The 27,283-nt window shown below is 36.1% G+C and overlaps 1 protein-coding gene across 1 annotated transcript; it reads right to left on the reverse strand.

Moving 5' to 3' along the window:
• Nucleotides 1-5,341: 5,341 nt before the first annotated feature.
• On the reverse strand, nt 5,342-27,050 carry LOC146147063 (uncharacterized). The gene is made up of 31 exons (XM_083387909.1): nt 26,946-27,050; nt 26,593-26,694; nt 26,472-26,512; nt 25,761-25,913; nt 25,318-25,405; nt 25,116-25,232; nt 24,300-24,388; nt 23,944-24,052; nt 23,048-23,223; nt 22,486-22,567; nt 21,298-21,473; nt 20,182-20,269; nt 18,624-18,821; nt 18,098-18,250; nt 16,834-16,951; nt 15,543-15,699; nt 14,894-15,010; nt 14,440-14,545; nt 14,024-14,172; nt 13,318-13,384; nt 13,051-13,183; nt 12,454-12,521; nt 11,809-12,015; nt 10,488-10,578; nt 9,848-10,003; nt 9,650-9,693; nt 9,253-9,326; nt 9,004-9,071; nt 7,361-7,688; nt 6,461-6,507; nt 5,342-6,044 (listed from the first exon to the last, which is right to left on the reverse strand). Exons 1-31 carry the CDS (start codon nt 26,967-26,969, stop codon nt 5,905-5,907), a joined length of 3,666 nt encoding a protein of 1,221 aa, XP_083244035.1. The 5' UTR covers nt 26,970-27,050; the 3' UTR covers nt 5,342-5,904.
• Between the last annotated feature and the right edge of the window lie 233 nt (nt 27,051-27,283).

Below are 27,283 nucleotides of genomic sequence, written 5' to 3' on the forward strand. Positions count from 1 at the left end.
CAAAGACATACGGTAGATGAAAGAAATACAGTCAAAATTACCGACAACGCGATCACAGCATTGGACATGATGGCCTTTCTTATATATATTAAATGGTGTTTTTGATTAGCGCCTAAAAAAATAACTGTATAACAATCTGTAAAATGGGCACGGTTAGTTAGACCGACAACTAATTGACAAAATAACATATCTATGAACAAACTAACAGCAGCATAGCGTTATAGTGGTTAGAAACACCAGGACAAGGTTTTTATTGCATAACTTTGTTTTGAGCAAAATAACATTTTTAAGTGCACTCAGGTCTATATTTTAAATTTATTTAGCTCAACTTTACAAGAAAAGAGGCTTGATATGATTATTATTAAACCAATGACAAGATCCTAACATTTTATTTAAAAGCTGGCTTGCTGTAAATTAGTTTCAAAAGTTTATGCTACTATTTCTAGAAATCATATTTACCAATAATAATTACTTAGGATTTAGTGGTAAATAATGACGTTTCTATTTGTTTCAAACGGCTAGACTTGTTTAAGTTATTTTGCAAATCACTCTATTGCGACTTAAATCATTTGTAACTACTACTACTATGCACAAGCTAAACATTGGACACTTTATCACATTAAAGTAAAAAAACAAGGGTCTCTGTTCTTACGAAACTGCACGACCTGCAATATTTAGCATAGTAAAAGTCTGTGCGAATATTGCATTTAGGCACACACTCAAGCCTTAAATATCGAATCAACGTGTTCTCCACACAAAGGAAAATTCAAAGCTTCAGTTTGTTGAAAGAACGTGATTCGAAATGAGAGGTTTCGTCGAGTCAGCTGTCTCCAAACAAGAGTCACTTTTCTTATAGAACTGCACGAACTGCAATATTTAGCAAAGTAAATGCCAGTGCGATTTTCTTCACAAAGGCAAATTCAAAGCTTCAGTTTGTTAAAGGACCATAGGTCGAAAAGACAAACCACAAAATCTCCCCTCCACAGCTATACTTGCGGTGATGTTCAAACAGTGCTGTATCTTGATTTCAAGTTAGTTGACAAGGTAATTAATCTAAATTTCTCTTGGATAAAAGCTCCGCGAAGTGGAAGGTCGCGGAATACTTTGTACGTTGCGATTAGAGTGTTTCCAGACTTTACAGCGTCACATTTCAAGACTATATACAGGTCGCATATAAAATCCCGCACACCAAAGTAAATCTACTCATTCTTTGTGGCTCCTTAATGTTTCTGCAATGTCTTGCTGTGTCTTGAACTATTTGTTCAAACATTTCAGGTGCACCACAATATAAGATTAAAAGGTTTATCAAAGATAGCTCTCAATATTTTGCGACAGTAATAATTTATTAGTTTCTAGTTGTGGCAATGCACACTGAAAAGTTACCGAAACAACATAAACAATTTTGGGGAGATTTTGAAAGAACACATTCAGAGCTTCTTCTTTTCAACTGTCATGTGAGAAATAGGAATTGACTCTCAAACAAATATCATTCTAAATAAACATCGATGTATTTATTTCCTTTTGTAGTGCGAATGAAAAGTATTACAAGATATTCTCAAAGCACGACACAGATATTTAAAAAAAAGTAGGTTATATTAACAACGTCGATTCGGTCAAAGTGTTACAAAACGCCTGTTTTTTCGAACGGTACAGATCAGTTCTACAAGTCTAGTTCTCATTTGCTTCGCCACATATGCACCTTAGCTTCAGAGCTGTCTAGGGCTAGGCAGATACCTCCATTGTTGCACGGAACATCGAGGCACGATGATGGGACTGTTTATTACAAAATTAGCATGGCTTTATATTGCGTTTAGTGCTATGGGTCAAGTCCCCAAGTGTTGCAGGCAAGTCATTTACAAAATTACTTTGTTTAGTCCTGGTCAAGTCAAAAACATACAAGCAATAAAAGGCTCAAGCTACATTAAAAAGACAAGCGTGTATTAGGTTATAGTATGTTCCTAAGTATGGATTTACAAATCCTAGTCAAGCAAAGTGTCAGCACTTCATGTTAAATGGCCATTTGAATTTAAGGTGCAATAATATCATATTTTCTTTTCAAAGGCACACCAGCAGCACGTTTCTGTTTCTTGTATTTCCCAGTCGAAGTGCTCGGATCAAAGAAGGCAACAGCCGTGAAGCGATCTGAAAGTCTTGACTAGGGATGTCCGATTCCAGGAAATTTCCAGTTTACTTACTTCCCGCAACTGCGTTAATCGTATTGCTTCGCTGGAGGTCGGTACCCTTTCAACAAGATTCCACGAAACGTTTAAAAGAAGTCTTGACTAGGGATGTCCGTTACCAGGAAATTTCCAGTTTACTTACTTCCCGCAACTGCCTTTATCATATTGCTTCGCTGCAGGTCGGTACCCTTTCAACAAAATTCCATGAAACGTTTAAAAGAAGTCTTGACTAGGGATATCCGATTCCAGGAAATTTCCAGTTTACTTACTTCCCGCAACTGCCTTTATCATATTGCTTCGCTGGAGGTCGTGTCCTTTCAACAAGGATCAATGAAATGTTTAAAAGAAGTCTTGACTAGGTATGTGCGATACCAGGAACTTTCCAGTTTACTTGCTTCCCGCAAGTGCCCCTACCAGTATTTGTTTAAAAAACGTAACGTTTTGTGCTGAGCGGCGATGAGGTTCACGCTGGAGAAAAACAAACAGCTGACTAATGGATCAAATAGCAGTTAAAGAATCTTATCAGAGCTGACTATAGGCAGGTACCTCTGTTTATGTACCGAATATCGAGGCACGATGATGGGACTGTTTATCACAAAATTAGCATGGCTTTATATTGCGTTTAGTGCTATGGGTCAAGTCCCAAGTGTTGTAAGCAAGTCATTTACAAAATTACTTTGTTTAGTCCTGGTCAAGTCATAATGCAAAACGCATTTGAAAACTAACTCAAGTTCAAGTCAAGTCATTTTAAGTAAATAACAAGTCGTCCCAGTCCAAAACATCGCCAAATCGAGTCAAATTCAAGTCACCACAAAAGTATTAAAAATAAAGTTTAAGCTTATAAAATTGATGAACGTGCATGATACATGGTGAGTGATATAATGGGCATAGCAAACGCGAAATGCCAAAACAAGTAGCAAGTTTACTTTTATTGTACATTTATTTGTTACAATTGGCACAAATTTTACAAAAATACATATTATTTCGGACGAACCCTTAAAAAGCTATGTATTAAGTCTACTTGGTTTTATATATGTGATAGTTCTAGAAATTTATTTGCAAACTACAAGTGTTTTATTAGTGTTTTTGTGCCCCCAAAAACATACAAGCAAAAGAAAAGGCTCATTAAACAAGGTAAGTGACAAGCGTATATCAGGTTCCTAAGCATGGCTATACAAATCCTAGCTTCATGTTTAATTCTGATCTGATTTAAGGCGCAATAATATCATATTTTCTTTTCAGAGGCACACCAGCAGCACGTTTCTGTTTCTTGCATTTCCAAGTGGAAGTGTCTGTTTCTGTTTCTTGCATTTTCCAAGTGGAAGAAGGCAACAGCCGTGAAGCGATCTGAAACGTTTAAACAAGTCTTAACTAGGGATGTACGTATTTTATTCCAATATCGATATTTGCGATATATTGGAAACGCGATCCAAAATGATGCTTAATGACGCCCAAAAAGCAAAATAGGTAGAACTAAAACGTTTAAAATACATTTAGGCTTTTAGCCAGATTAAACCCGTACTCCCCAACAAATTTCAACCAAGCGAGGCATGCTTACAAAGGTTTGTTCCTGCGCTACCCAAAAAATCTAGTTTCAACCTGGGATGGAAGTTTCAATTTGATTTTTATGGCGAATATTAATATTTTTTGAAATAATAATTTTTTTTTCAAAATTTTAAAAATATAGATCATCAGTCTTAAAACGGCGGTAACAGTTTTTTGGAAAAAATTGTATGTAAATAAGTTTATTTTGGCGTTGAAGTAATCTGCCAACAATTATTTGCGGACTAGCTTTTGATCGAATAAGCCTATATACTTTTCAAAAACGTTGGTTTTAACAACGTGAAAATGGATAATCTTATTTTTAAACTATATCCTCTCTATATATTTTCCATTCTGTAGTTACATTTGTGCGATGGGCCGGTGAGCGATGCAATGCGGTGTGAAGCGGAGCATTAGACGAAGATGCTGACAGCAGCAGTAATATCGAATAACATATATATATCCAAACAAGCAGAGCTAATTAAATTATACAATTCTGACCTTTCTGAACAATGCTCCGTCAACTTGACTACTTGCTGCTACTGCAAGATATACATGATTTTTGACAAATTAAAGTAAAACAAATATGCACTGTAAAAAATCATTTGTTTAACTTATTTGTGACGTAATAGGAAATGTGATTTAGTAAATTAGAAAATAAAAAAAAGGTATTTTTGATAAAAAAAGATGACTATATCAAAGAGTACGAATTGAAAAAAAGTCATTTATTTTTCACGGGTTGTAGTCAGTTCAAAAGCTTAACTTTTGTCATTTCGTACTCTAAGCACGGGAATATTTTTTTAAACAGGCCAGTTTGAAATATGTAGCAATTGTTTTAGGCTAAATCTTGAAATATATAGTTAATTAATAACAGGTCATAGTTGTGACAGTCAGATCCGAACACGATAAACAAAACTACCTGAGTATATATTTAAATCAACAGTCAAAAATTGTCAAGCCAGTGGTTTTAAGTACCCCTCTAAAATAAATCCGATTTAAAAACTTGTTCTTTTCCAAACTACTGCCTTTAATCCAATTTTGCATATACTGGTACAATTCTTGGATTAATTTCCTTGTCTAGACCAGTGCTCTTTAACTGGTGTTTACGGTGCACCAGTACGAAAAGGTATACAAGGGTGCATCACAAACTTTTAATGAACCATTAATGTTACATCGTATTTGCCAGTATTTATCGATTGCTACGAGACAATAGTGCTGTAATCGTTGTGAACTAACTTTCTGAGCAATCGGTCTTTCTTTTTTGCCTGACTGTCGCGGTGCAAGTTGTATTCCTGATTTTGTATTAAGTTCGCATGTTATTTTATGACATGCAAAAACACCTACTCGCACGCAATCTGCAGCCATTATCGAACTTTCACCGACAATGTGTAAAACTTGGCAGCTCCGCTCGATAAAATGACATGATACTGATTTTTCATACCGCTTTTTACCTTAGTTTACCTTTTAAGTAAACAGGGTGGATAAGTTCGTCACAACAACTTAAGGTTGGTTGAAGAGCACTGGTCTAGTATAACCTTGGTACATAAAAAAAAATTAAAAATGGTGTATTTATATTTTGTGACAAAAGCAAAAAAAGACTGACAAGAGCAGAGCAATATTTTACAATGCGACTTTTCACGCGGTGTCTTACAACAGCAATTGGCATTAGACATACATTTTAGGTTAAAGAAAATGTCGCGGGCACTAGAAACGTTTTTGGGACGTGTGACAATCTGCCAAGTATCGCTTAGTGTACTTTTACACTGCAGCATATACCCAGAAAGAGATAGCTGCCCATCAAAGTTGAACAGTGATTGGTTCGGAGGTAAAAAAATTGATCACAAAGTCACTATGTCGCCGCCAGTACGGTAAAAAACATTCAGAAGTTAAGCGTGGCGTCTAAAGCACCGAAGCGGAACAAAAAACATATAGCACACGGGGCAAAAAAGTGTAAAGAAACAACTTGCTACGACAAAATTATAAAACAGTGTTTGCCTGTAAGAAAAAATACCTTCGCAATGCTGCACACAACTAACAGTAAGAACACAAACACAACAAGGAATAACGAACATTATATACGCAATAACAATGCCGCATCAAAAACGGTGTACTACAACGGGAGCCTTGAATGGTAGCTTTAATTTAGTAGAAGAACTTCAGTAGCCGGCAAAAACACACACAATCATTTTGGAGAATTGTTTTCCTCGTCCGATACTGACAACACACTGTCGTTGCATTGATTAGCACCGCCGGATCCGCTCCCCATTAGGTAAATTAAATCGAGCCCTGTAGCGCCATTGCTGGTCAGGATGGAAGCTTCTTCTGGACAAATAAACAACATTTTAGTTCTAACCGACTTTGTGTAAGATAAATATGCTACTGTTTAACTGTCAAACTTGAACGAAATTACAATTCACGAATTCAGAATGGTTAAAGCAGTGCTTTCAACTAGTGGGTCGCGAAATTATTTTAAAGTTTAACAAATACACTACATTTAAATGTGTTCGCATTAATACTAAATCGCATGTGTAAGCATTATTTCTTTTCTCATTAATTTGTTTTTATTCGTTTGATCGTACTTAATTGTGGGTGCGAACAATACAATTTGCATTAAATGAGGGTCGCGAACTAAAAAAGGTTGGAAAGCATTGGTTTAAAGTACATCGCAAAATTGCGTCAAAACTTTTTAGTAATATGGGTGTTGATTATATAACGAAGAAGTTCAATACCATAGTCACCTGATGGGGTTGGCTCATTACTGCACGCTGTTGAGTCCGCCGACAATCTAACAAAAAATATACAATCTGACGTTAAAGCGCCTATATTACAAGACAGGAGAAGGTAAGCATAAAAACGCCATAAATGGCTGCCCGACTCATATTTGCATTTTACACGAAAACAAATAACAAGCACTCATGATGTTTATTGCGAGCCATAGCGTACAACTGAGTTTTGAACAAGTTTGCCGTGCAACTAGTAAACATCGACGTGTGCAAGAATGCAAGGCCACACTATGCATCACAATACCTTGGTATTTGCACATTGCCATGCTGTGTATAATGGTAATTTTAAAGTATTGGATTGTTATGTAACTATATAAAGTGCACAACGATTTTATTTGTGTTCCACACAGCCTACAAAAGATAACTGTTGGTTTGGAATTAAATACAGAAGTGGCTATATTTTTTGCTTTCCTTTTAAGCTTAGCTCATTGATTCCACAATCCTTTCAAGTAGAAAACGCCTTAAGACATACAAAGCAACAAATCTAAATCAGATAATTGATCTATAATAGGCTACCATAGTAGGCCTATTAAGACCACCGACAAAATAACGACATTTTTCCTGTAATAACCACGACAAATTAAGATCTAAAAAAATAGTCTAGATAAGACCTAAACATTTAGAAATAAGTCTAAAATTAATCTGAATAAGACTTAAATGGACAAAATAACGTTTTCGGTCTTAAAGGGTGTGGTCCCTTTAAAGATATGCAACTATGAAACCTATACAATAAAAAAATTGCAGGCAATTTAAGAGAAATACCGGTACACCTAAAGAAATTCGCTCTCGCTCCTTTCGCAAGGTGCGACGCCAAGTAAAAAAGGTTAACAAACACTGCTCTATACAATCCCTTACCCAGGCCCTTGCATGAAAGCCTCCAAGGTCTGGGAGCAAGCAGGCGGAACCTCGTCCAGCGTCAGGAGGGAATCTCCCAGGGGGAAGTCCCGAAAATCGCCGGCTTCGTCGCCAGGTGTCGGGGCTGAGCTGCCGCCGCCCTCAAGCATCGAGATGACGCGCGAGTGGGCCGCCAGGCTTTTCTCGGGGGAGTGGGGCGCCTGGGGTGAGGGGGCGTTTTTGGAGGGTGAGGCCTTGCGCGATGATGACGATGAGGAGCAGGGGGCATCCCCCTTGTTGTCGCTGCTGCTGGGTGTCGCTGTGTTTCTCGATCGGAAGCTTCGACGATCTGGTAAAGAGTGTTGTCGTGCGGGATTAGAACCTCGTAAATATATAAGATCATGCGCGCCGAGGGTAGACAGCTTTTCTTAAAAGGGGCCCAAAAAATGTAAAGGGGTGGATGAAAACCCCTTGGGACTCAAATATGCATGAGATACTTATCGCCGAAAATAACACGAGGGTCTATGTCAGTGGTTTTCAAACTTTTTTGAGCGCGACTCAAATCTGAGTTTTATGAACATCTCACGACCCAAGCCTCAAACATCAAAAAAAATGTACTTTTTCTGATACGCATGAAATAGAAAAAGACACAGAAAACCAGATGTAGTACACAGTTCTATGAAACAATGATTGATTACACCAGTCTTAGGAGCTACTGTAGTTGGCTATGACTATATTGTAGCTGGCTGAAAGGTTCATAAAACCACTTATGATGCAATAATCCAGGTTACAGATTTGAAGCCCTGTGAAAAGCTTATAATGCAATAATTCTGTTATGATTGAATTGGAAATATTTAAAAAATGAAATGAAAAAGTTCGTTTGCGCAAGATTCAATCACCATAGAGCGACCCATACTTTGAGAATCACTGGCCTATTTTATAATTATGCATTTAAAAGTACTAATTCGACCATCTTAAAGCAAGGTAAACAAATCGTGATGTCATTTTCGTGATGATATATACGTAGCACGCGAGGCTTATTTTGCCACTAACTGTTTTTTTAGATTTATTTTTCATTGGTCACCACCAGACTTGGACAATTAGATTTTTTTAGCTTTTAAAATTAGATTGGAATTAAAACTAGATGATTTCGTTTTTACAAATTAGATTAGTATTAGACTTAGATCATTTTGAGTTTTCCCAAATTAGACTAGAATTCGAATTACTGAATTCTTTAAAAAACTAAATATAAACTAGACTTTGAACTAGAATTACATTTAATTATTCCCAATCAATTTATTTTTTAAGTCGCAGTTTATTCTAATCAGAATGTAAATTGCCAATATTTCTGTGGTATTTTTTTATAGGTTTAGGCTTTTAAGTCGTAAAATTCACCCAAGCAAGTTGTTCCGACCAAAAGTTTTAATTTAAATTTCCGACCAAAAGTTTTAATTTAAATTTCGCCGTTGGACAACGTAACATTTTTATTAAAATCCGAATTAGATTCCAACTAAAATTAGAGCACACAAGCAATTCACAAATTAGATTAGAATTTTCACAAATTAGATTTTTAGCATTTTGCTCTAATTCATTGAATTAGACAACTAGAATTATCTTGTTGTCCAAGTCTGGTCACGAGAGATTTAAAAGCAGCAGTGGCTTACCCAGCGAAGTTGTCTTGTATTCCAAATGCGGCTTTGGAGGCAAGTTGGGCTTCGTTCTGGACTTGCTGCTAAAAGGCAAATGGGTAAGTTATTTCAAGAAAGGAATTGCACTAAAACTCAAATAAGACAAATGAAAAAGTTGTCTGACTCGAAACTCGAGTGGATCGCGAAATCCAAACAATAAATTAAAATCAAGACGCTTAAAACCTAACCATTCTAACCATAAATTAAAAGTTTATTACGACTCACCCAGCCATGGAGAGCGAAGTTAGTGCAGAGGAAAGCTGGTCCATTGTTATACCAGATGACGACGACGGAGACAGCTGCGTGGAAAACAAAGCTTTAGGAAATTTCAGTTCCAGCGGCGCAGTTCCAAAGCAACAGCAAAAACATAGTTTTCTGTATGCTCTTGCGGTTCAAAAGAAGAAACGCAGATAGTTGCAAGGCGCCCCGGGATTTTTATTGATAATGCGGCTGCTCGCGTGAAATCCGATCAAAATGGTGGTAGTAAAAAAAAACATTTTTAAACTTCATTTTCGCTTTGGTCTGACAAACTGGGTAAACTTTGTTGCTACAGAAGTTTTTTGTTGTATTTGATGTTTTAACAATATCATTACAATTTATAATGAAATCCATTACTACTTACATGGTTATCAAAAATCGATGGCCTCTTCAAAATGCCGTTCGTTTCTAAAATAGAAAAAAATAAGTTGAAAGAAATTTGATAACTAAGACAATATTATTACGGTGTGCCTACAATCTACAAGGTTCAATTATGTGCTAAGAAGAGAGTTAACTGAAAGACAAATCCTATTGATTCTCGGCAAGTAAAAAATGAATCAACCTTTACTGTCGCCGTTTCCATAGTTACGCGGGTCAAAGGCGCCAGCTAGTGATCGACGAACACGCTCTGGTGATTTTGAGAAACGACTGTCGCTAAGTTTTCTTCCGGGAGACGTTAGGGCTTTAGGTGACCCAACGCTCTTGTAGGCGTTGGACTCTAAAATAAAGATTATTTTTATTATTCCTTAACCAGGGCCACCTTACTATGAAAAATAAACCCAGGGCCGATTGGTGGTAGACGTTTAATGATTCCCCATTACTACCACTCAATTTAGTGGAACGCCGAAGTTTTCCCTTTTGAGTTTTTTTTTCTTTGTTAAATACTGTCCCCGTTGCCACATGTCAAAAACAAAGAACATGTCGTTTGTCCTTCAGTATACTATCTAATGTTCACGCTTTATCCTTGTGTAAGTTTATTTCAAACACATATTTGTTTTATTTATATTGTTAAGCTGTATTAATACGATTTTAGAATTTTTTTGACAAAATTAAAACAACCATTCCCAAACAGTCTGAGAAATATAACTTCAGGAGTAATAATTATTTTACCGATTATGTCGTTTGTATGGTAAGCAAACATTGTTTTACGGGTTTGTTTATTTTTTTACATGAAAAATCAACGATTAAAAAATGTGTCTTACCAGTCCAGTTAAGGGCATCATTGGTTTGCTTCGATGTGGAGGGGATATCCGCGGTGACGTTTTCGCGCTGCGAGCCAGAAACTGGCGAAGTCTGGAAATATACACGGGAGATGAACAAAGTTGGTTATAAGTGCAACTGAGGTGTTTATGTACATATTATACAGTATATATTGAGAAATGATTCCACGCGACACACTTGCTCACAGTGGTAACAAAGTTGGTTATTAGTGCAACTGGGGTGTTTATGTATAATATATATTATACAGTATATATTGAGAAATGATTCCACGCGACAAACTTGTTCACAGTGGTCGTAGGCGACAAATAAATTTTCACAAGAATTGGAAAATTTCAACTTTTTTGTTAGAAACAACTATCAACTCGAATTAGTAAAGCATAGCGTAACGGCACGTACAATACCATCGGACAAGAGCTTTGGGGTAAACCGGAAGTCGACTTTTAATTCTGCGGGCTTCAAATAAAAAAGGCAAAATTTGACGTTTTATGGGTGTTGGTTGTTTTTGACCCAAACTTTAAAATATACAGAAATATCTACAATAGGCGCTTATTTGGCCCCTAAGGGTGGCACCTAAACTGTTACCCTATACACATTGCGCGTCAATGACATATAGTTTGGTTAAAATACGAGTGTTGCAAATCCTAAGTTCTTTGTTAAAAACTGACTTAGACAAGGGTTCCTGCTAAACTATGAGATCAGTGCTTTTTAGCCCGTGGGATGGAACGCACTTGTGCGGATAAAAAAATTGTAATGCGGATGACAAATGTCGTGCGGATGAATGTGCGGATGAAAATGGTGCATATTATTATTTTTCATTATGTGTTATACAGTAATCAAATAAGCTGGTGCGCCCACTTATGTTACAGGTACAGTAGTATATAGTCTATATCAGTGGTTCTTTGCATCTTAAGCTATCTATTTTATATCGGTTAAGGCTTACGGTTTTAATACACAAACCCTTTCATTGCTATTGCACAAAAAGGGAGAACTAAAGGTTGCAAACTTACTTGTTTCGTGCGGATGAAAATTTTCCAAAATAACAAAGTGCGAACGTTTCCATTAAAGGTTGAAAAGAACAGCATTAAATTAAGGTTTGGATTCGGTGAAAAGAAATGATTTATTTTACATATTTTAATTTGAAAGTGAGTTACAGTGCCAATATTAAATTGCGTTACAGTGCCAATATTAAATTGCGTTACAGTGCCAATAGTCATTATGGCGACTGTGGGAAACGTGCCAGCGATTTCGTTCAAAAAGTTAGCGTTAAAAGTTACCAACCAAAATCATGCGACAGCCACTCACGTTCGGTCGCTGTGGGTCGAAGGCGGAGATCGTCCGCTGGAACGAGTCGTCGGAGCGCGACGCTCGCAGCTGATTGGTCGGCGTCGGTGGCGCGGACGATGACGTGGCAACGTTTGATTGCTTGCGAGGACTTCTGCGCGGCGAGCGGGCCGAGTTGATACAGCTGGTAGCTGCCGCGACCGTAGTGGCAAGGTCAGATAGCTGATCCTGGAAAATATTAGGTGGTTAGACAAATTTGATTGCGGCGTTATCGACAATTGGCGGTTGGCGGTTGGCTGGGGGGCTATTTGGCTGTGGCCATGTAAGTGAGGCATTGGGGCAATTTGCAGAGAAGCCATGGTAATCTCTTCCAGCGTCAAAATTTATAAATATTAAAAAAAATTATATTTGTCTGAAAGTATTCGTCTGAATTTTAGTTGTTTAACCTGCAGTATCTTTTGTGCTTGAAGCACTCATTTGCAACGAAGCACCGTCTTTATTTAACTTTTTTCATTATGGAAAAATAACTCACTGTATAACTTTGCATAAATAGCATCCAATTGGTTTTTGTAGTGTACTCTTAAAAATAGATTTTTATTACCAGACACGCGTCAGCAAGACAGAACGGTTGCAAATACTACAGCATAAACACATGATGTAACCGACCTGCAAATCCTTGAATACCATGTTGTCACGAGCCCATTGTCTGCGTCTCTCACCACTGCTTGGGCGACCTAAAAAACAAAAAATTCCAGAGTGCGTTTTTTTAATCAAAAAGTTATACCAAATTAGCAAAAGTCTGCGTCGGTAAAATGTTTTAAACTGGGCCGTAGTTAAATGTTATCAATAGAGATAGACCTATATATATGGGTTTACCGATAAAGTCGACCGAAATTTGGCTTCTACCGATATATCGGTAAATGTAGGCCGATACTTTGGCCAATATTTTAGTACGAAACTAAGACATAATTTTTCCTGTACAACAAACAATTCACCATGTTTTAAACAAAAAAATTGGGGTTTTACCATCACGCCAGTTAATATGCAAAATAAACAAAATGATTAATAAAGGTATATAAACTAAAACGTTATTTGGATTTTATTATCTATCAATTAATTCAAGTTTTAAACATTTCCCAGGTATATAAAAAAAACTCGATATTGTCGGGTATGGGTTGACAAAATTGTAAAAAATCGGGTATCGCTATCGGTCCAAAAAAGTGATATCGGTCGATCTCTAGTTATCAACCAAACTAATATTACTCGAATCGGATCCCGTCGAACAGTTGGATGAGAGGAACGAAGAGGTGGATGAGAGCAGTGACGAACCGGATGAGAGGAGGGTAGGTGCTGACGTGGAAGCAGTAGCGATGGACACTGGGGGCATAAATGATTTCTGAAAAGAAACAAAGAACGTTACACGTAAGGTCAAGATTTTTTAATATGAAAAATGGTCCAGTTGACTTTAAATAAGAAACTCAACCTTTTCGGTTGAATTGTTGAGTCCAAAATCAATACAGAAAATCTTACCCTCGGTTCCTTGGGCAGATTAAGCAGCTTAATCAGAGAGGCTGATCGGGCGGTTTGCGCAGATGTCCTGAAAAATAAACATGTTTTTCCTATTTTTTCTTAGTTCCAATTAATTGCGTTACCGTTTATATTAGAAGTAAGACTATTTACATTGATGGCCACAGAAACATAATTTAAAAATAGAGTAAATGAAAACGATATGGAATCAATTAGCACCCTACGTAAATACTGAGACAAAAATCAGTTTGAAACAGTCCTGCATATTTCAGAAGTTGTTTTAAAGACCAAGCAGGTAAATTTCAACTGTTCATCGGCGAAACTGTGACAGCAAAGTTTAACATAAATATTTAAAAAGAGCTTTGGGCATATCTCCCCAAATCAACAGTTAAACAACCTAATCGTTCATTGTTTACGGCAGTGGTTCTCAACCGGGATTCCGCGGTTTCTTGATACAAATTTATGTGTATGATCAAAGTGCCAATAATTAAAAAGGAGCGCAACACTAATTTTCTTAACACAATGGCGTGTCTATTTTAGAAACTCAAAAGTCACAATAAAACTGCCATCCAACATTGTAGCAGAGCTCGTAAGCTTAGGCAGACGACAAGAGGTTTTCTGAACAGAAAATGGAATAGAATAAAAGCTTAGGCCCTAAGCCTTAAGGCAATAGCGTGATTTGTCAAATCAGTGCATTATAACAACAAACCGTTGGTGATGTCTTGCGGAGTTTTTTCTTCCCGACATGCCGTGTGAACCGGTTGACGATCCGGAAGCGTTGAGGGCGTCTCTATTCGAGCGTGGCGAGTGTTGTTGCGTCACGCCCGGGTGCCTACGGGTGACGTGGGCCTTGACGTACTGTGTTTAAATATCAATTTTTTTGCAATAGGATAAAAATGAAATAAAAAAATTAGATTACAAAATACAATTATTCATTATTTAAAGGGTATGTTTTTTAAGCCTTTCTAAACCAACAATACATTTCAGTCCTTTTCGAAATAAATTGACATAACTAGAAAACTAATCTTTTTTTTACTATAGCAATTTCAGGAATTAAGATTTGTACAGAAAAAAAATTACACATAAAAAAACAACGCTACACAGTTCAATTAGCCTTGGGCATACCTTTGCCTTGCTCGAAACTTTTCCTAGCCTTCTGCCCGTCGTTTTCTTTGCGCTGTTTCTAACCCAATAGATGCTCTCCAGTGGGTTATGAGTGCTCCAAGCGTTGCTAAAATAAACATGTTCGAGGTTACATACGTTAAATCGACAAACAAATGTTGTGAGCTTAGTCGAGATGAAATAAAAGGCATTTTGAGAACAAAAGTGCTAATAGCAACGTTAAATATAAAATTTAAACGGAGTTTAACGTGAAACTGGATTTCATTAAGCGTGCTGCACTATTCATTTTAAAAGCCAAGAATCTTTAGAATTAAAACGGGAATCAACCATATGTACTACAAGTAAAACCCGCATCATTCACCAAATTACAATTTAAACAGCCCAATTGTCATTTGTGCATCTTTCTACATATAGAGAGTTACATTCACAGTTTCGATCGGGTTCTTGGTGTATGTACCTGGTCCCGGGTGCGTACGATAACGCGCTAAAAATGTCCAGCGATGACTCTTCCTCGTTGCAATTTTCATTTGTGCTCCCGTTTAGCGCAACGTTTTCCACGTCGTTGTCTCCAGACCTAAAAACCAAGCAAAAGAATAAATATTCTGCTCGAACCAAACGCAGTTCAGGATAGTACAGGCATAAATTATACGCGTAATTATATAAATTATAATTTAATGGTTATATATAACTCTTTTTGTATTCCGTCGCATTAAAGCGAACATGACTCAGGCACATCTTTTTTCATCCAGCAAATAAAGTAATTCATCGCTATAACTTGTGAAACAAAACACGCCTTTTTTAAACAATATTATTATACTCGAAATAAAGATTTTCAAATTTTCTTTTTCCATTGTTCGAAAAGGAGTTCAAGTTTGTTTTTGTAATAGCAGCATAAAAAATAATAGCATGATACAAAAATGAAAAAAAAAATGAAAAAATCTAATAAACTTTGTTGTAGCAAGACGTAATAAGAATATCAAAGCCCATACAGAAGATGTTTAAAATGAATTAAAAGTTATTCGAACCGTTCAAAATGATTCCTACTTCTGTATGGGCTTTGATATTCTTATGAAATCTAAGAAAAATGATAAAAAAATGGCACTGACATGGTTTCCTGGTCTACGTCGTTTTCCTCCAGGAAGGATGCGGCTAGCACGGGATCGGATGTTGGAGCGTGGGGTGCATCATGGATCACTCCCTCCTCCTCCCCGTCTCCCACCAGCACCGACTCTTCCTCGATCTCCCACTCGCTCAAGTCTTCTCCTGCACAAAACCGAAAATCACGTAAATTATACGTGAGATCAAAGTAATAAAAACACAGCTTTCGTGGCTTCCTCGGGAGAACTAAAGCGAACGAAACCGCAACCACGAGATCGCTCGGCTTTGTACATGAGCTTTTGACGTTAAGTTCATTTAAATAAGAGTTCCCACTTTAAACAGGCTAATTTGGGTATCCCTAGACATTTAGTATAAAAAAAGAAAGTAAATGAATAACGCGCGAGAAGTCAGGTTACAGAAATAATAAAAACTTTAGAAGTCATGCCATTTCTTCTTTAATTAGGTTTATTATGGGCAGCTCAACTCGATGACTACAAGTTAATTTCGCTGGCCTCGTTTGATTTGTTATGCTCTTTTATTCAACGTTGGCAAAGATGCACAAAAATAAATTGAATATTCAATCTTGATATCACCATGTCCACTGAGAATAAAATAACGTCTAGGGATGTCGGAAAGTCTTTGCATCGTTTGTTAACTGGATTGTACTTGTGCTGATCCAATAACAAATCAATGGACGGATTTCAGCCAAATTAAGGTTAAATAAGATTGTAATATGACCTTGTCCTTGGTTCAGTTATAACAGTTATAACTCAAAAGATTTTAATTTGACTTCAAATTTTGGATTTTGGTATTGTAATTTAATACTTTGTACTAATAAAAAAAATTGAACAAAACAAGAAAAAATATTAAAAAAAAATAAATATTCGATCAATGGAAACCTAATTTTAATCTTCGACATACCCAAAGCTTAATAGTCAAAAAACGGAGCCGTTCGTATGGAGCAGTGAATCTCAACTTTCTATGGCTTACGGCACCCATTAAAAACATCAAATAAAACTTCAGCACTCGACCGAAATTTTCGTTGACTATTTTACTAAAATGTCACTATAATTGGGACTGAAACAACACTATCAACTTAAAACATGTAGGAAAATATCATTTGATATAATGGTCTCTAATAGTACACAAATAGTTCAATCAAGAAGCTTACCAACTGAGCAAAAATCAGTTTCCTAAAGATTCTCAAATACCTATCGGCACCCTTGGGCATTAGAAATGGCGCGCCAGGGCGCCCTGGTTGAGAACCACTGATCTGGAGGTTTATAAAGTATTTCGTACCCATGGAAACAGATCCCAGTTCCTCCTCCTCAATGTCAGTGGTGATGGTTGTTCCCGAATCCGAGTCGCTCGATTCCGCCCCCCTCTCTTCATGGGAGGCTTCAGGAGCAACTGTTTCCTGGCAACAAGGAAGAGTCGTGACAGGATGGCACCCGCATTAACAGGGGTTCTTAAACTGTTTTTACTTTGTAACCCCTCATTTTTTTGCTTGGCGTGGACCATGGTAGGCAAGAAATTTTATAAATTGACGTTCACAATACCAATAACCCAGAAATCGGCGGATTTTAGTCCAAAAAATGTGAGAGTGAAGTGGAGTCTTATATAAATTCAGTGCAAAACAGTTTTATTTTTCAATTTAACAGTTTTATTTTCAAATCTCTTTTCTTTGAAAAATTGAATACTTCTTAAACATACACTAACATTTCAATAAGGCTTTCATGGACTCCCTAAAACTAATTTAAGGACCGAAAGGGGGTCTCATGGAACCCAGTTTAAGAACCCCTGTATTAAAGGAACAATTTAATCGCCATTTATGTTTATTGATTTTACAAGTGTTGCACTGACAATAAGGGAAATTAAAAGCGTGAACTGGTGGAATGAATCCTTTTATAAACTCTTGGTTAAACTTACACCGAAACTAGCCTAAGGCGATCCGAACTTGTTGCCCAACAGAATTAACGACTTATAACGCCCGAAAAAGGCGAGCTAGTACAACATGTCGACGAGCTATTATACATGTTGAGAAGCGGAAGATGTGTGTTGTGTGTACAGGAATAAAAAAATATCGGCGAAAACCGTTCTAGGTTGAGATATGTCCGGATGATGATTTTGGTATTATTTTTTTTCTATTTTTTTCTTACAAGTCTCGCTTAAATTAGTAAATGCTACAAAATCTAATATTGCTTAATTTGTGTTTCAAATTACCAAGCAGTCGAAATGTTGTTATGCGTATAGAGAGACAATTTTAGTTATTTTCGGTTGATTTTTATTTTTTTAATGTACAAAGAATGCTCGGCAATTGATCGCGTTAGACAAGCAGGTAACATGCTGAAACAACAGTAAACACTAAACCTTATACTCAAATCCTGTGAACAACTTTTCAAATTATTATATATTATATATATATATTTTTTTTTTTTTCTATAGAAATTGTTTTTAGATGCAACATAAGTGATTTTCGTAGGTTAAGCGCATTTTAAATATTAGCAATGGTCAATGAAAAGTTTGCCGAATCCCAAATATCGTATCATTCCAGTGAAGTTACCTGTTGTTGGTTTTCTTCAGTTTCTGACATCGGCGTATCCTCCATTTGATTGTCGCCATTTGCCGCCCTTTCATTGGTCGCCGCCCCGTCCTCACTCTCGGTGACGTCATCGGATACGTCATGCTCGTGAGGTTGCGGAACAAGGTTTTCCGCCTGTTACACGCAAAACAGGGATAGGTCTTATAAGCACCGGACGGCGATGTTTGGAGATTTGATTTCAACAATGATTAAATGCAAAATAAAATACATTACAGAAATTTAAGAAGGTCACATTTCACAAAACGACATATAAACCGCTAGTTGCGAAGGAAGGAAGTTTTCCACACAAAAAATGCCAATTTTGTAATGTGTTTCAACAAATATTGACAGTGTTTTAATTGTAGCATCTTTAAAATTTAGTCGTAATCGGCAATGTTATCAAGCCTTGTCTGCAAACGCAGAAATATATATGGTAAAAGCCTGTTTTACTGCAGCGCACCTAAAAACTATTGCGGCTATGAAGCTAAAAGTCAAAGAATAAACTCACGGTTTTGCGTTCTTTAGCCTTGTGCGCCACGAAAGTCACGTTGGCGTCGGGCCTGGCCGCCCTGCTGGCCGCTTCCATGATGGCCAGGCGGTCCTTCAGGTTCCGGATTTGGTCGGTGTGCTGGGCTTGTTGCTGCTCCAAGTGGCCAATGTGCCACTGCTGGTCGCGGCACCTTTGGTGGAAAGTGGGGGGACGGACCTTGCGAAAAAGACTAGTGAATTTATCTCGCCAGGGTTATATTGATTCGGAATAACACTTAACTACCTTATTAAAAAAAAAAGACCTAGCTATAAGCATGTTTAAAGTAGAATATCGAATCCTTGGATTCGAATCCAAATGGGATTCGCAAAAAGTAGAACTGATACACAACAATGTTTTAAAAAATAGATTGATTTGCTGAAGTGCCGAAAATAGTTCATTGTGTAGAATAAGTGTAGTGTTACATCGCACTCACTATATTGGCAAAATATTAAGTTTTGGCAACAACCTGGACAGTGGACAATTGGACATGTATTATAGTTTGCACAACTGCTTCAAACGACAGTTGTTAAGAATGTTAAACAATTGGGAGATTATTTTTTATTACAATATACACAATTACACACACATAGTAGCAAATTGTTTTGTGATTGATTGCTGTGACTGTGGCCAGGGGTATATCAAGATTAATCCCTACCACAAACAAAATCGAGGTTAAATAATTTAACAAAAATATACTAAGATTCGATATTCTAGATTCAATACCTAAAATCCTACAATACCCTGGGATTTACTTTGAACATCCCGAGACCTAGCACATTATTGAAATAGGAAATGGAATTATTGCAAACACGAACAAAAATACACAGTAAACACTGGTAAATTAATTAGTCCAAATCACAAGTAACAACTATCTGAAGCAAAAACGAAGTTTGAGCTGACCTAATGCGACAAACCAGACCTGCGTGGTTAAATCTGCAGGCACAAGCATACCGTATATTGCTCGAATGAAGATACAATACAGTTTTAAAATATTTTTTTTGAAGTTTTAAACTAAAAGACCCTTTTAAAAAGCTCACTACAGTTTTTGTTAATTTTGTAAACAATTTTTTGTGATTTTTGCAAAAGATTTTGCCTTGAAATAAGTTTGACAAATTTTGACCTAACGTGTAAATTTTGAAAAAAATTTGGACTATTTTTGCAAGGAAAAGCGCTACGCTAATGCGTAACTAGGATCGTTTAGAAACACATTTCCGTTTGCGTGCGACGAAGTCGTAATGATTTCCGCGCCTTATTTTTGGGTCGGCACAGTTTTAACATAGGAGCAATAGGCCAAATAAAGCATTTAAGCATTATGCTAGTAGTTGAAATCCACACATATATTAACGAGATAAAATTATTTATAAAATCACCACTTAAAAAAAAATGATGCAGTGAATAAAAACCAGGACATGGGTTTTCCATTATAAAAAAAGTGTGGCCGTTCAGATTTAGTAATGGTGTTGTACGAAACTTACAGTACAATAAAACTATGGCGTATACTTAAAACAATTGACAAATTGTTCAATTAATTCCAAACCTGAAACTTTAGAACGAGTGTGTCGTTGGTGGAATCAAGGTATCCTTCCTGTGTGAGAAGATCCAATCGAAAGAAGCGATTGTAGCCCCTAACAACGGAAGAGGGAAGTGATTGAGAAGCAATATTTCCTTTATATTGCCATTATTATCATTAGGTGCTTTTGAAACGCATCTAACTTCAATTGGATTGTAAGCCAACAAGTCGAAACCATTTTTAAACAATGTCGTGAAAAAGTTAGTTTTAGCATAAGGTGTGTTGGGGAACCGAAAAAAAAAAACAGTTTCTAAAATTTGGCCAACGGTCTATGTTTTGCCACCTATTTCTTTTTTATTAGTTGCCTTTTAAGTTTTCTTAGAAATCACTAGTCAAAGAAAACGTGAGCATATGTTATGCTATCTGCAAATATTACAAACAAACATAAAGTTTTCAAATAATGTACACACGAGACATACTAAAAACTATTTCTACATGATAAATTATGGTGTTAATAGGTTCACAAAACCACCCCGCACCCTTAAATGAGAAACTAGCCGTAACAGACACTAATGACGTTCTGAATAACTTCATATCTTTGCTAACAATGGAAGCATAGCCTCAATATCACACAGCTGACAACAAAGACAACGCTTGTAAGTTTCCCGCGAGGAATGTGATAAAAGTAATTGTGGGGCGCATTGTGTGATTTTGGTAGGCGCCTGTTATATAGTACTTTATAACATACAAAGTAAAGAGCAAGACCCCTTAAGGGAAGTTTAAGAAAAATTCCAACTTTTATCAAGCACTAGTGATCTAATCAAGTTCAATTTAAAATCACTTTCTGAAATGCAATTTGTTTATAGCGTAAAACTTTCAGACTTACCCAAGGGTAAAAAAACCTGAACAGGTCCCTTTTATTTGACTTGCAGGTTAACTTAAAAGGATATTTTTAATTTACTTGTCTTGTCAAATGTTGAACTACAAAATGACCCAGAATGTCGACACTGGATTTGTTCCAAAATAGCAAATATTTAACGTTAAAACACGTTTGTTCAAAACACACAACACAACCCGTGATCACTGCGTTCAACCGAGTCTTCGTCGAACTCGTTACTCGGCGCAGTGAGTAGCGCAACTCACCAGCACTCGCCGACGTCGAACTCGCTGGCGAACTCGCGCACGATGTTGCGGGACGAGTCGTTGCTGGCCAGGTGCACCATCTCGATGCGGTACTCATACTTGGAAGTTTCGCTCAGACCCACCGAAAGCTCGAGAAACACCGAAAGGTAGTTCCCCCGGACCACGCCGTTGCCGTCCTGTCGAACGAAATAATTTTTTTATCAATTTAGCAGCAAATTGGTAAATGCTACAAGTTAATGTTGGTTGCTTTGTGTCTTAGATTAGCAGTTTAAATGTTTTTTGGTGTATAATGTACAAAGAATGCTCGGCAATTTAGTGTATTAGAACAAATAGCTAAAATGTTGAAACAATAGTAAACAATAACTAAATCCTTATACTCAAATCCTGTGATCAGCGTTTCAACTTAATATATATATATTTTTTTGTTTTAGAGAAATTGTTCTTAAACTCTGTCGTCTAACCACAACTGTTGTCTATTTTTTTAGAGGTAGCGTTGTGTGGACGTTTTGAGTGAAAAAATAGGGGCATGTTGTATAGTTTCAATAACTGAACGTGGTGAGGACCCAAAGCGTTTTTGGCGACGCATTAGCTCAGTGTTGTCAGATTTTCTGGGCGCGTAAAACCAGTGGCTTTTTAATGTTTTTCTGTGCTACATGCTTTTCATATGAACCAATTCTATACCAAAACTTACAAACGTTTATTAACTGCCAAATAATAACAGGTTCCTATCGCTTGTCACCGATTTTGGACAATATCTTATTTTTCTATTACAAAATAGGAACGAACTTCTTGAGTGCATACACTATACATATAATTCTTTATAATCCGAAAAAGGTGATCAGTGTGACACTAGAACCAAAAAGAAAACAACTAAGTCAAACGTAAACGCACATCATAAAAAAAAAGTTTTAATGAAGAACCCTATCAAGTCGCTTATATTGTTGCACAGTTAACGACGTAAAAATTGTATGAGACTTTAATTAGACGGTACTAGCAGATTGCTATGCAACATATCCCAGGCCCACATATGTCAATTACGGTGGTTAGCTTAATTTAATTATGTGCTGGGCAAACACCAATATCCGTCTTTTCCGACAAAGGTGGATAAGTGCTGGGCGGTATTGACCGTGAACGGATAAAATCGAGTAACATTGGATATCAAATTATGGTAATATATTTATTACTGACCGGGTAAATCTTTAGCCTCCAACTCAAGCCGGATACATTTAGCGGCTTGGAATAAACTGGATCGGCACTTTGTTGAAGTTGGCTAAATAATAAACAACTTTGTTTTACAAAAAAATATTTTGTATATAAAATCACTTTACTTGTCAACAAGAAAAGTATGAAAATAAATGGAACCGCTAACAGCTCCCGCACATCAAACAAAATTCGGCCGACGGGTGTGCATTTGACTACAATTTAAATATAATTTAGATATTGTCGGACCTAAAACATGGATACAATAACAAAACAGACAGTAAAAAAACATATTTTTTATATTTTAATTAAAGAAATAAACGTAGCCTTAACGTTTAAAACGTAATTATTTAACAGTCGAGCAATCGTAATAAGATTAACCTAAATGTAAACACAAAAGGATTTGATCAACTATTTTTTACTTTAATCAACTATTTTAATTAAAGTAGGCTGCCTATACATAAGATACAAGCATTAGCTTACGATAAACAAAAGAGGCAAAGAAGCATATTAGATAAAAAATAGTTAATTTTTCTTGCCACAGACTCACCTGAATCTAGTTAATGTGAAGGTGGTTGAATCGTATGGTGGCACAAGTTCACTGGTGAAGTCTGGTGGCACAGATGCCGACACGAAAGATGCCATCGGTTTCTTGTGGATTGCTCGAAACATTTCAAGCATATCATCGGATCGTGTGATAAGGTCGCTCTTCGAGCAAGAGCCCATCTGGCAAAATCACTTTTAATTAGATTTGCTTATATTAGGGGGAAATATCACCATGTACGAAACATGACATAAGCTGCAAGTGACATGTATGCGTGTCAAAGTACAAAGCTTTTATCGTTTATTTTGACCTCTTTAATCGTTTTAAAGGTTTATACATATCCATGTTGATTATTTCTATTTTCTGATTAATCTGAACTGGATAAAATATGGCAGTGTTAATTCTACCTAATCATGACACAAACAACAATAGGGTGTATCTTTATAGAATCCAAAACCATCAGCGGCAGGTTATAGCCAGTCGATCACTGCTCCGCTGACGCGTATATTAACAAGTAAAACTCATAGTTAAAAACATGAGTAAAATCAGGATCTGACGTTTTGTTTAAAAGGATCATTCGAAATAAGGAACTGATGATGCCACTTGGCAAAATATATTTTCCTTTTAAACGAAACGTCTGATCCTGTTTTTACTCATGTTTTTAACTATGAGTTTTACTTGATGACACAAACAATTCATGGTGTCATAACTGAATTTAAATTTATACCGGTTGTGGAATTAAAAGTTATGTATATGAACCGGAAAAAACATGGGCACTATGGGCAGTGTTAATTCTACTTAATCAAGTAAATCGGACATAAGCAATTCTTGATGTCATAACTGAATTTAAATTTATACCTGTTATGAAATTAAAAGTTATGTATACTGCATGTGTCGTTTACCTGATGTGACACTTCTTTCAACACACTTTCCAGCATCTCTGTTTCTTGTGTAAGTTGGTGTTTCTGGCCCATCAAAGTAATAAGCTTGCTCTTTAGTTGGCCATCAAGCCTGCAGAGCATTTGATTAACATATATATTACCACATAGGCTAATTTTCTATTGTAACGAGCAATATATTAGGACATCACAAAAATATATCTTATATACTGGTTTTCTAGTTTTACGTTTTCAATTTGTAGAATATCTATTTTTATAGTTTTTGTAACGAGTTATAAAATACAAAGTCAAATTATACAAAGACAATTAATAGAATTTCCAAATTAGAAAAGACTTAATATTTAGACTTAATGACTTACCTAGCAATCATCATTTCAACAGCATTGCGAATCTCACGAACTCTCTCATCTTTAGCTGATCGTACGCTTTCCACATTTCTCTCCACGTCCTTATTGAAACATAACAAATAATATAGGACAAAGTTTGTTAAATGTGCTACAACGAATTCATAATATTGACTAAGGATGTCTAATTTGCGTCAAAAAGTATCACTGTCTGATCTAATAACAAATGATGTCATTACGATGCTAAAATAATCAAAATAGACAATATTAAAATGTTAAAAGGTAATTTTTCCAATTTATTAGGCCAAAACTTGCTTTACTGTTACAAACTTTTTCCTGTTGCTAACCAACTTTTTATTACCATTCCCATCAGAATCGCCAAGTTGAATCGCAAGTTATGGCTGAATTTCCTACAATAATTTGGAATCGGATTAGCACCCATACCATCCTAGTTTCGGAGGAGTAGCGATACCTTCATTTGGCATTGGGTATCAGCTCCAATCCCATATTATTGTACATCACTAATATTGACTATATAGTATTGAAAGAAAATGTTTCTTGAAAAATTTTTTAATGTTTGAAATTTTTTTTTTAAGGATATGCAATTTTCTTCATCCTATGAAAACAATAATCTGGTGGTTTTCACAACAATTTTGCACAGCATTAAATGCATGACCATGGTAAAAAATCAATAGGATGGTCAAAAATCCTTAATAACCTTTGGCTTTCAGGCTTAGAGGGTTTTAAAAGGAGTTTTAAAAATCGATGCATAACAGATAAGTATGAAACAAATCATCCATCATTATACCAAAATTTACACTTTGCTGGCACCTGTACAAGTGATATGAGTTCCATAAGTCTTCTCCTTATCGCATTTTCCTCATCAGAAATTTGAGATAGGTGTTGCTCATAGATTTCAGCCAAAGGCTTGAAAGTGTGGCCACCATGCTGTAAAAAGTAAATCATACAAAACTGAAATGCAAACAAAGACAAGGTAAAAGACTAACTGTGCATTTATATACAGAAAACTTACCGTACCACCCCACAAAGCACATTGGTGACAAATGCAGAGTTGACAAGTCCAACAAAAAACACTCAGCTTTTCTTGATGCAGCTCGCAACTGAAACAAGGAAGACAAGCATTATAAAAACTAACTAAAATGGCCTTGGAAACAATGGTTTTAATTAACACAACAACTCAAATAGGTTGCTGTGCAACAAAACTAAAAAAAGGTATCTAAAAACTAAAAGTGTTTGACCATTTTTACAGGAGTGATTTTTGGTGATTTTTTTACAATGAAACAGAAAATGAGTGCTTCGACACTAATATCTGTCTAAATAAAGATTGTGGCCTGCAAATCCTCGAAGCTAAAAACTTGGCCCATAAGCATCAACCGGGTTGGCAGTCCTTTTCTAAGGGGTATTCTATAACCACCAGATTCAAAAACAGTTTAAACATTGACTAAGCCAACATACATATCCTGTTTCTTGTCCAAAGCAGTAGATGATGATGCTCCTCCAGTGAGCATGGAAGACCCAGCTTTAGCAGGAACTCTTAACGTGTCTAGCTGCTGAGTAAGTTCCTCTGCCCAACGACAGTTGACAAGCTCGTTAAGTTGAAGAGAAGCCCTAAAAACAACATTATGGACTGACTGGTGTTTCTTATAAAAAGTGAAAGTATTACAAGCTGATAATAAGATTAGTTGTATATAATTAAAAATTATTAGGCAATAAAAACTTGCTTTGGAAGATTAACAGATAACTAAAACCATTTGGTAGCCTGTAACTGTCAAGAAATAATTTAGAACTTGATGAAGTGACATTATAGGATTAAGCGTTAAGTAATTGTTTCTCAATCTATGGTTTGTAACAAAATTAGGTCATCTTTGGATTTGGTTGGATCGCAGACTGCAAACGTTTACATGGTTAAACTTGTTAAGACTGGTTTAGAGCAAGTTTTCTTATAAAATTTAGTAAACTGTAATAATACGACGACATGGCTCATATACATCAAATGCGCATTTATAAAAAAGATGACTCAAGTTTTGTTAATTTACAAAAAGTTCAATAATAATTGGGTTGCCAAAGCTCTGCTGTTATGCTTGTAACAGTTTATATTTGAGTCGCCACAAAAACATGCTGAGAAACACTGTGTTAAAATCATACAAATAAATTACAATAACAAACCTGCAATGGGGACACTGCTGTCTTTGCTCAGTAAGCCATCTCTGAAACACAAAAACAAATATTGATAAAACACCAGAAGGAAAGTAATAACTAAAAATTTGAAATGCTTTTAGAAACTTACCCGAATACATAAGTAGCAGCAGAGCTTTGAACAGTGAGGACAGAGTCTTGCATCTCTCACTTTACTCATGCAAATAAAGCAGCGAAACACCTCGGCCATTCTCTAAAATAAAACAATGCGAGTGATGAAAAACAGTGTAAAAAGCCATATACCTGGCAATAAATTCCAAAAACGACTGTTACTTACAACTACAATACATATTTTAACCTAACTGTCTATTGTTTTTATTTGGTTAACAAATTGATGTTTTTTCCATTGGCCTTAAATATATTTAAGAAAACAAAGACATTGTACATTAATAAGGTTGAAGTCAAATCAAAATACTTTATTTAATACTATATTACTGGGCTCACCTCAACTTTTTGATTTTCCTCCATTTTGACAGAACAAATACGTAAACTGACCAATGGGTACAATTTTTCAAACAAACATAAAATAAAAATTGATCAGGTAAAATGTGGTTATTTTTGGTTCCTCTAAGAGTTAACCAAAACAAAATATATCTGAAATTAAAATATTATAAAGCTTTGTGGTTAGGCCTTAGTTTTGAATTGTTAAACCAGAAATGAGTGATGTTAGAACATCACCGTACTAGCCAAAATCCAGATTTGAAAGTTTTGCCTGTTGCACACTTACAATTATTGGTTGAATTAACAATCGGGCATACAACTACACAAGGAATATTTAGAAA

The sequence above is a fragment of the Ascidiella aspersa genome, chromosome 4 (genome assembly GCF_963924565.1).
Source record: "Ascidiella aspersa chromosome 4, kaAscAspe10.2, whole genome shotgun sequence".
Classification (NCBI taxonomy): domain Eukaryota; kingdom Metazoa; phylum Chordata; class Ascidiacea; order Phlebobranchia; family Ascidiidae; genus Ascidiella; species Ascidiella aspersa.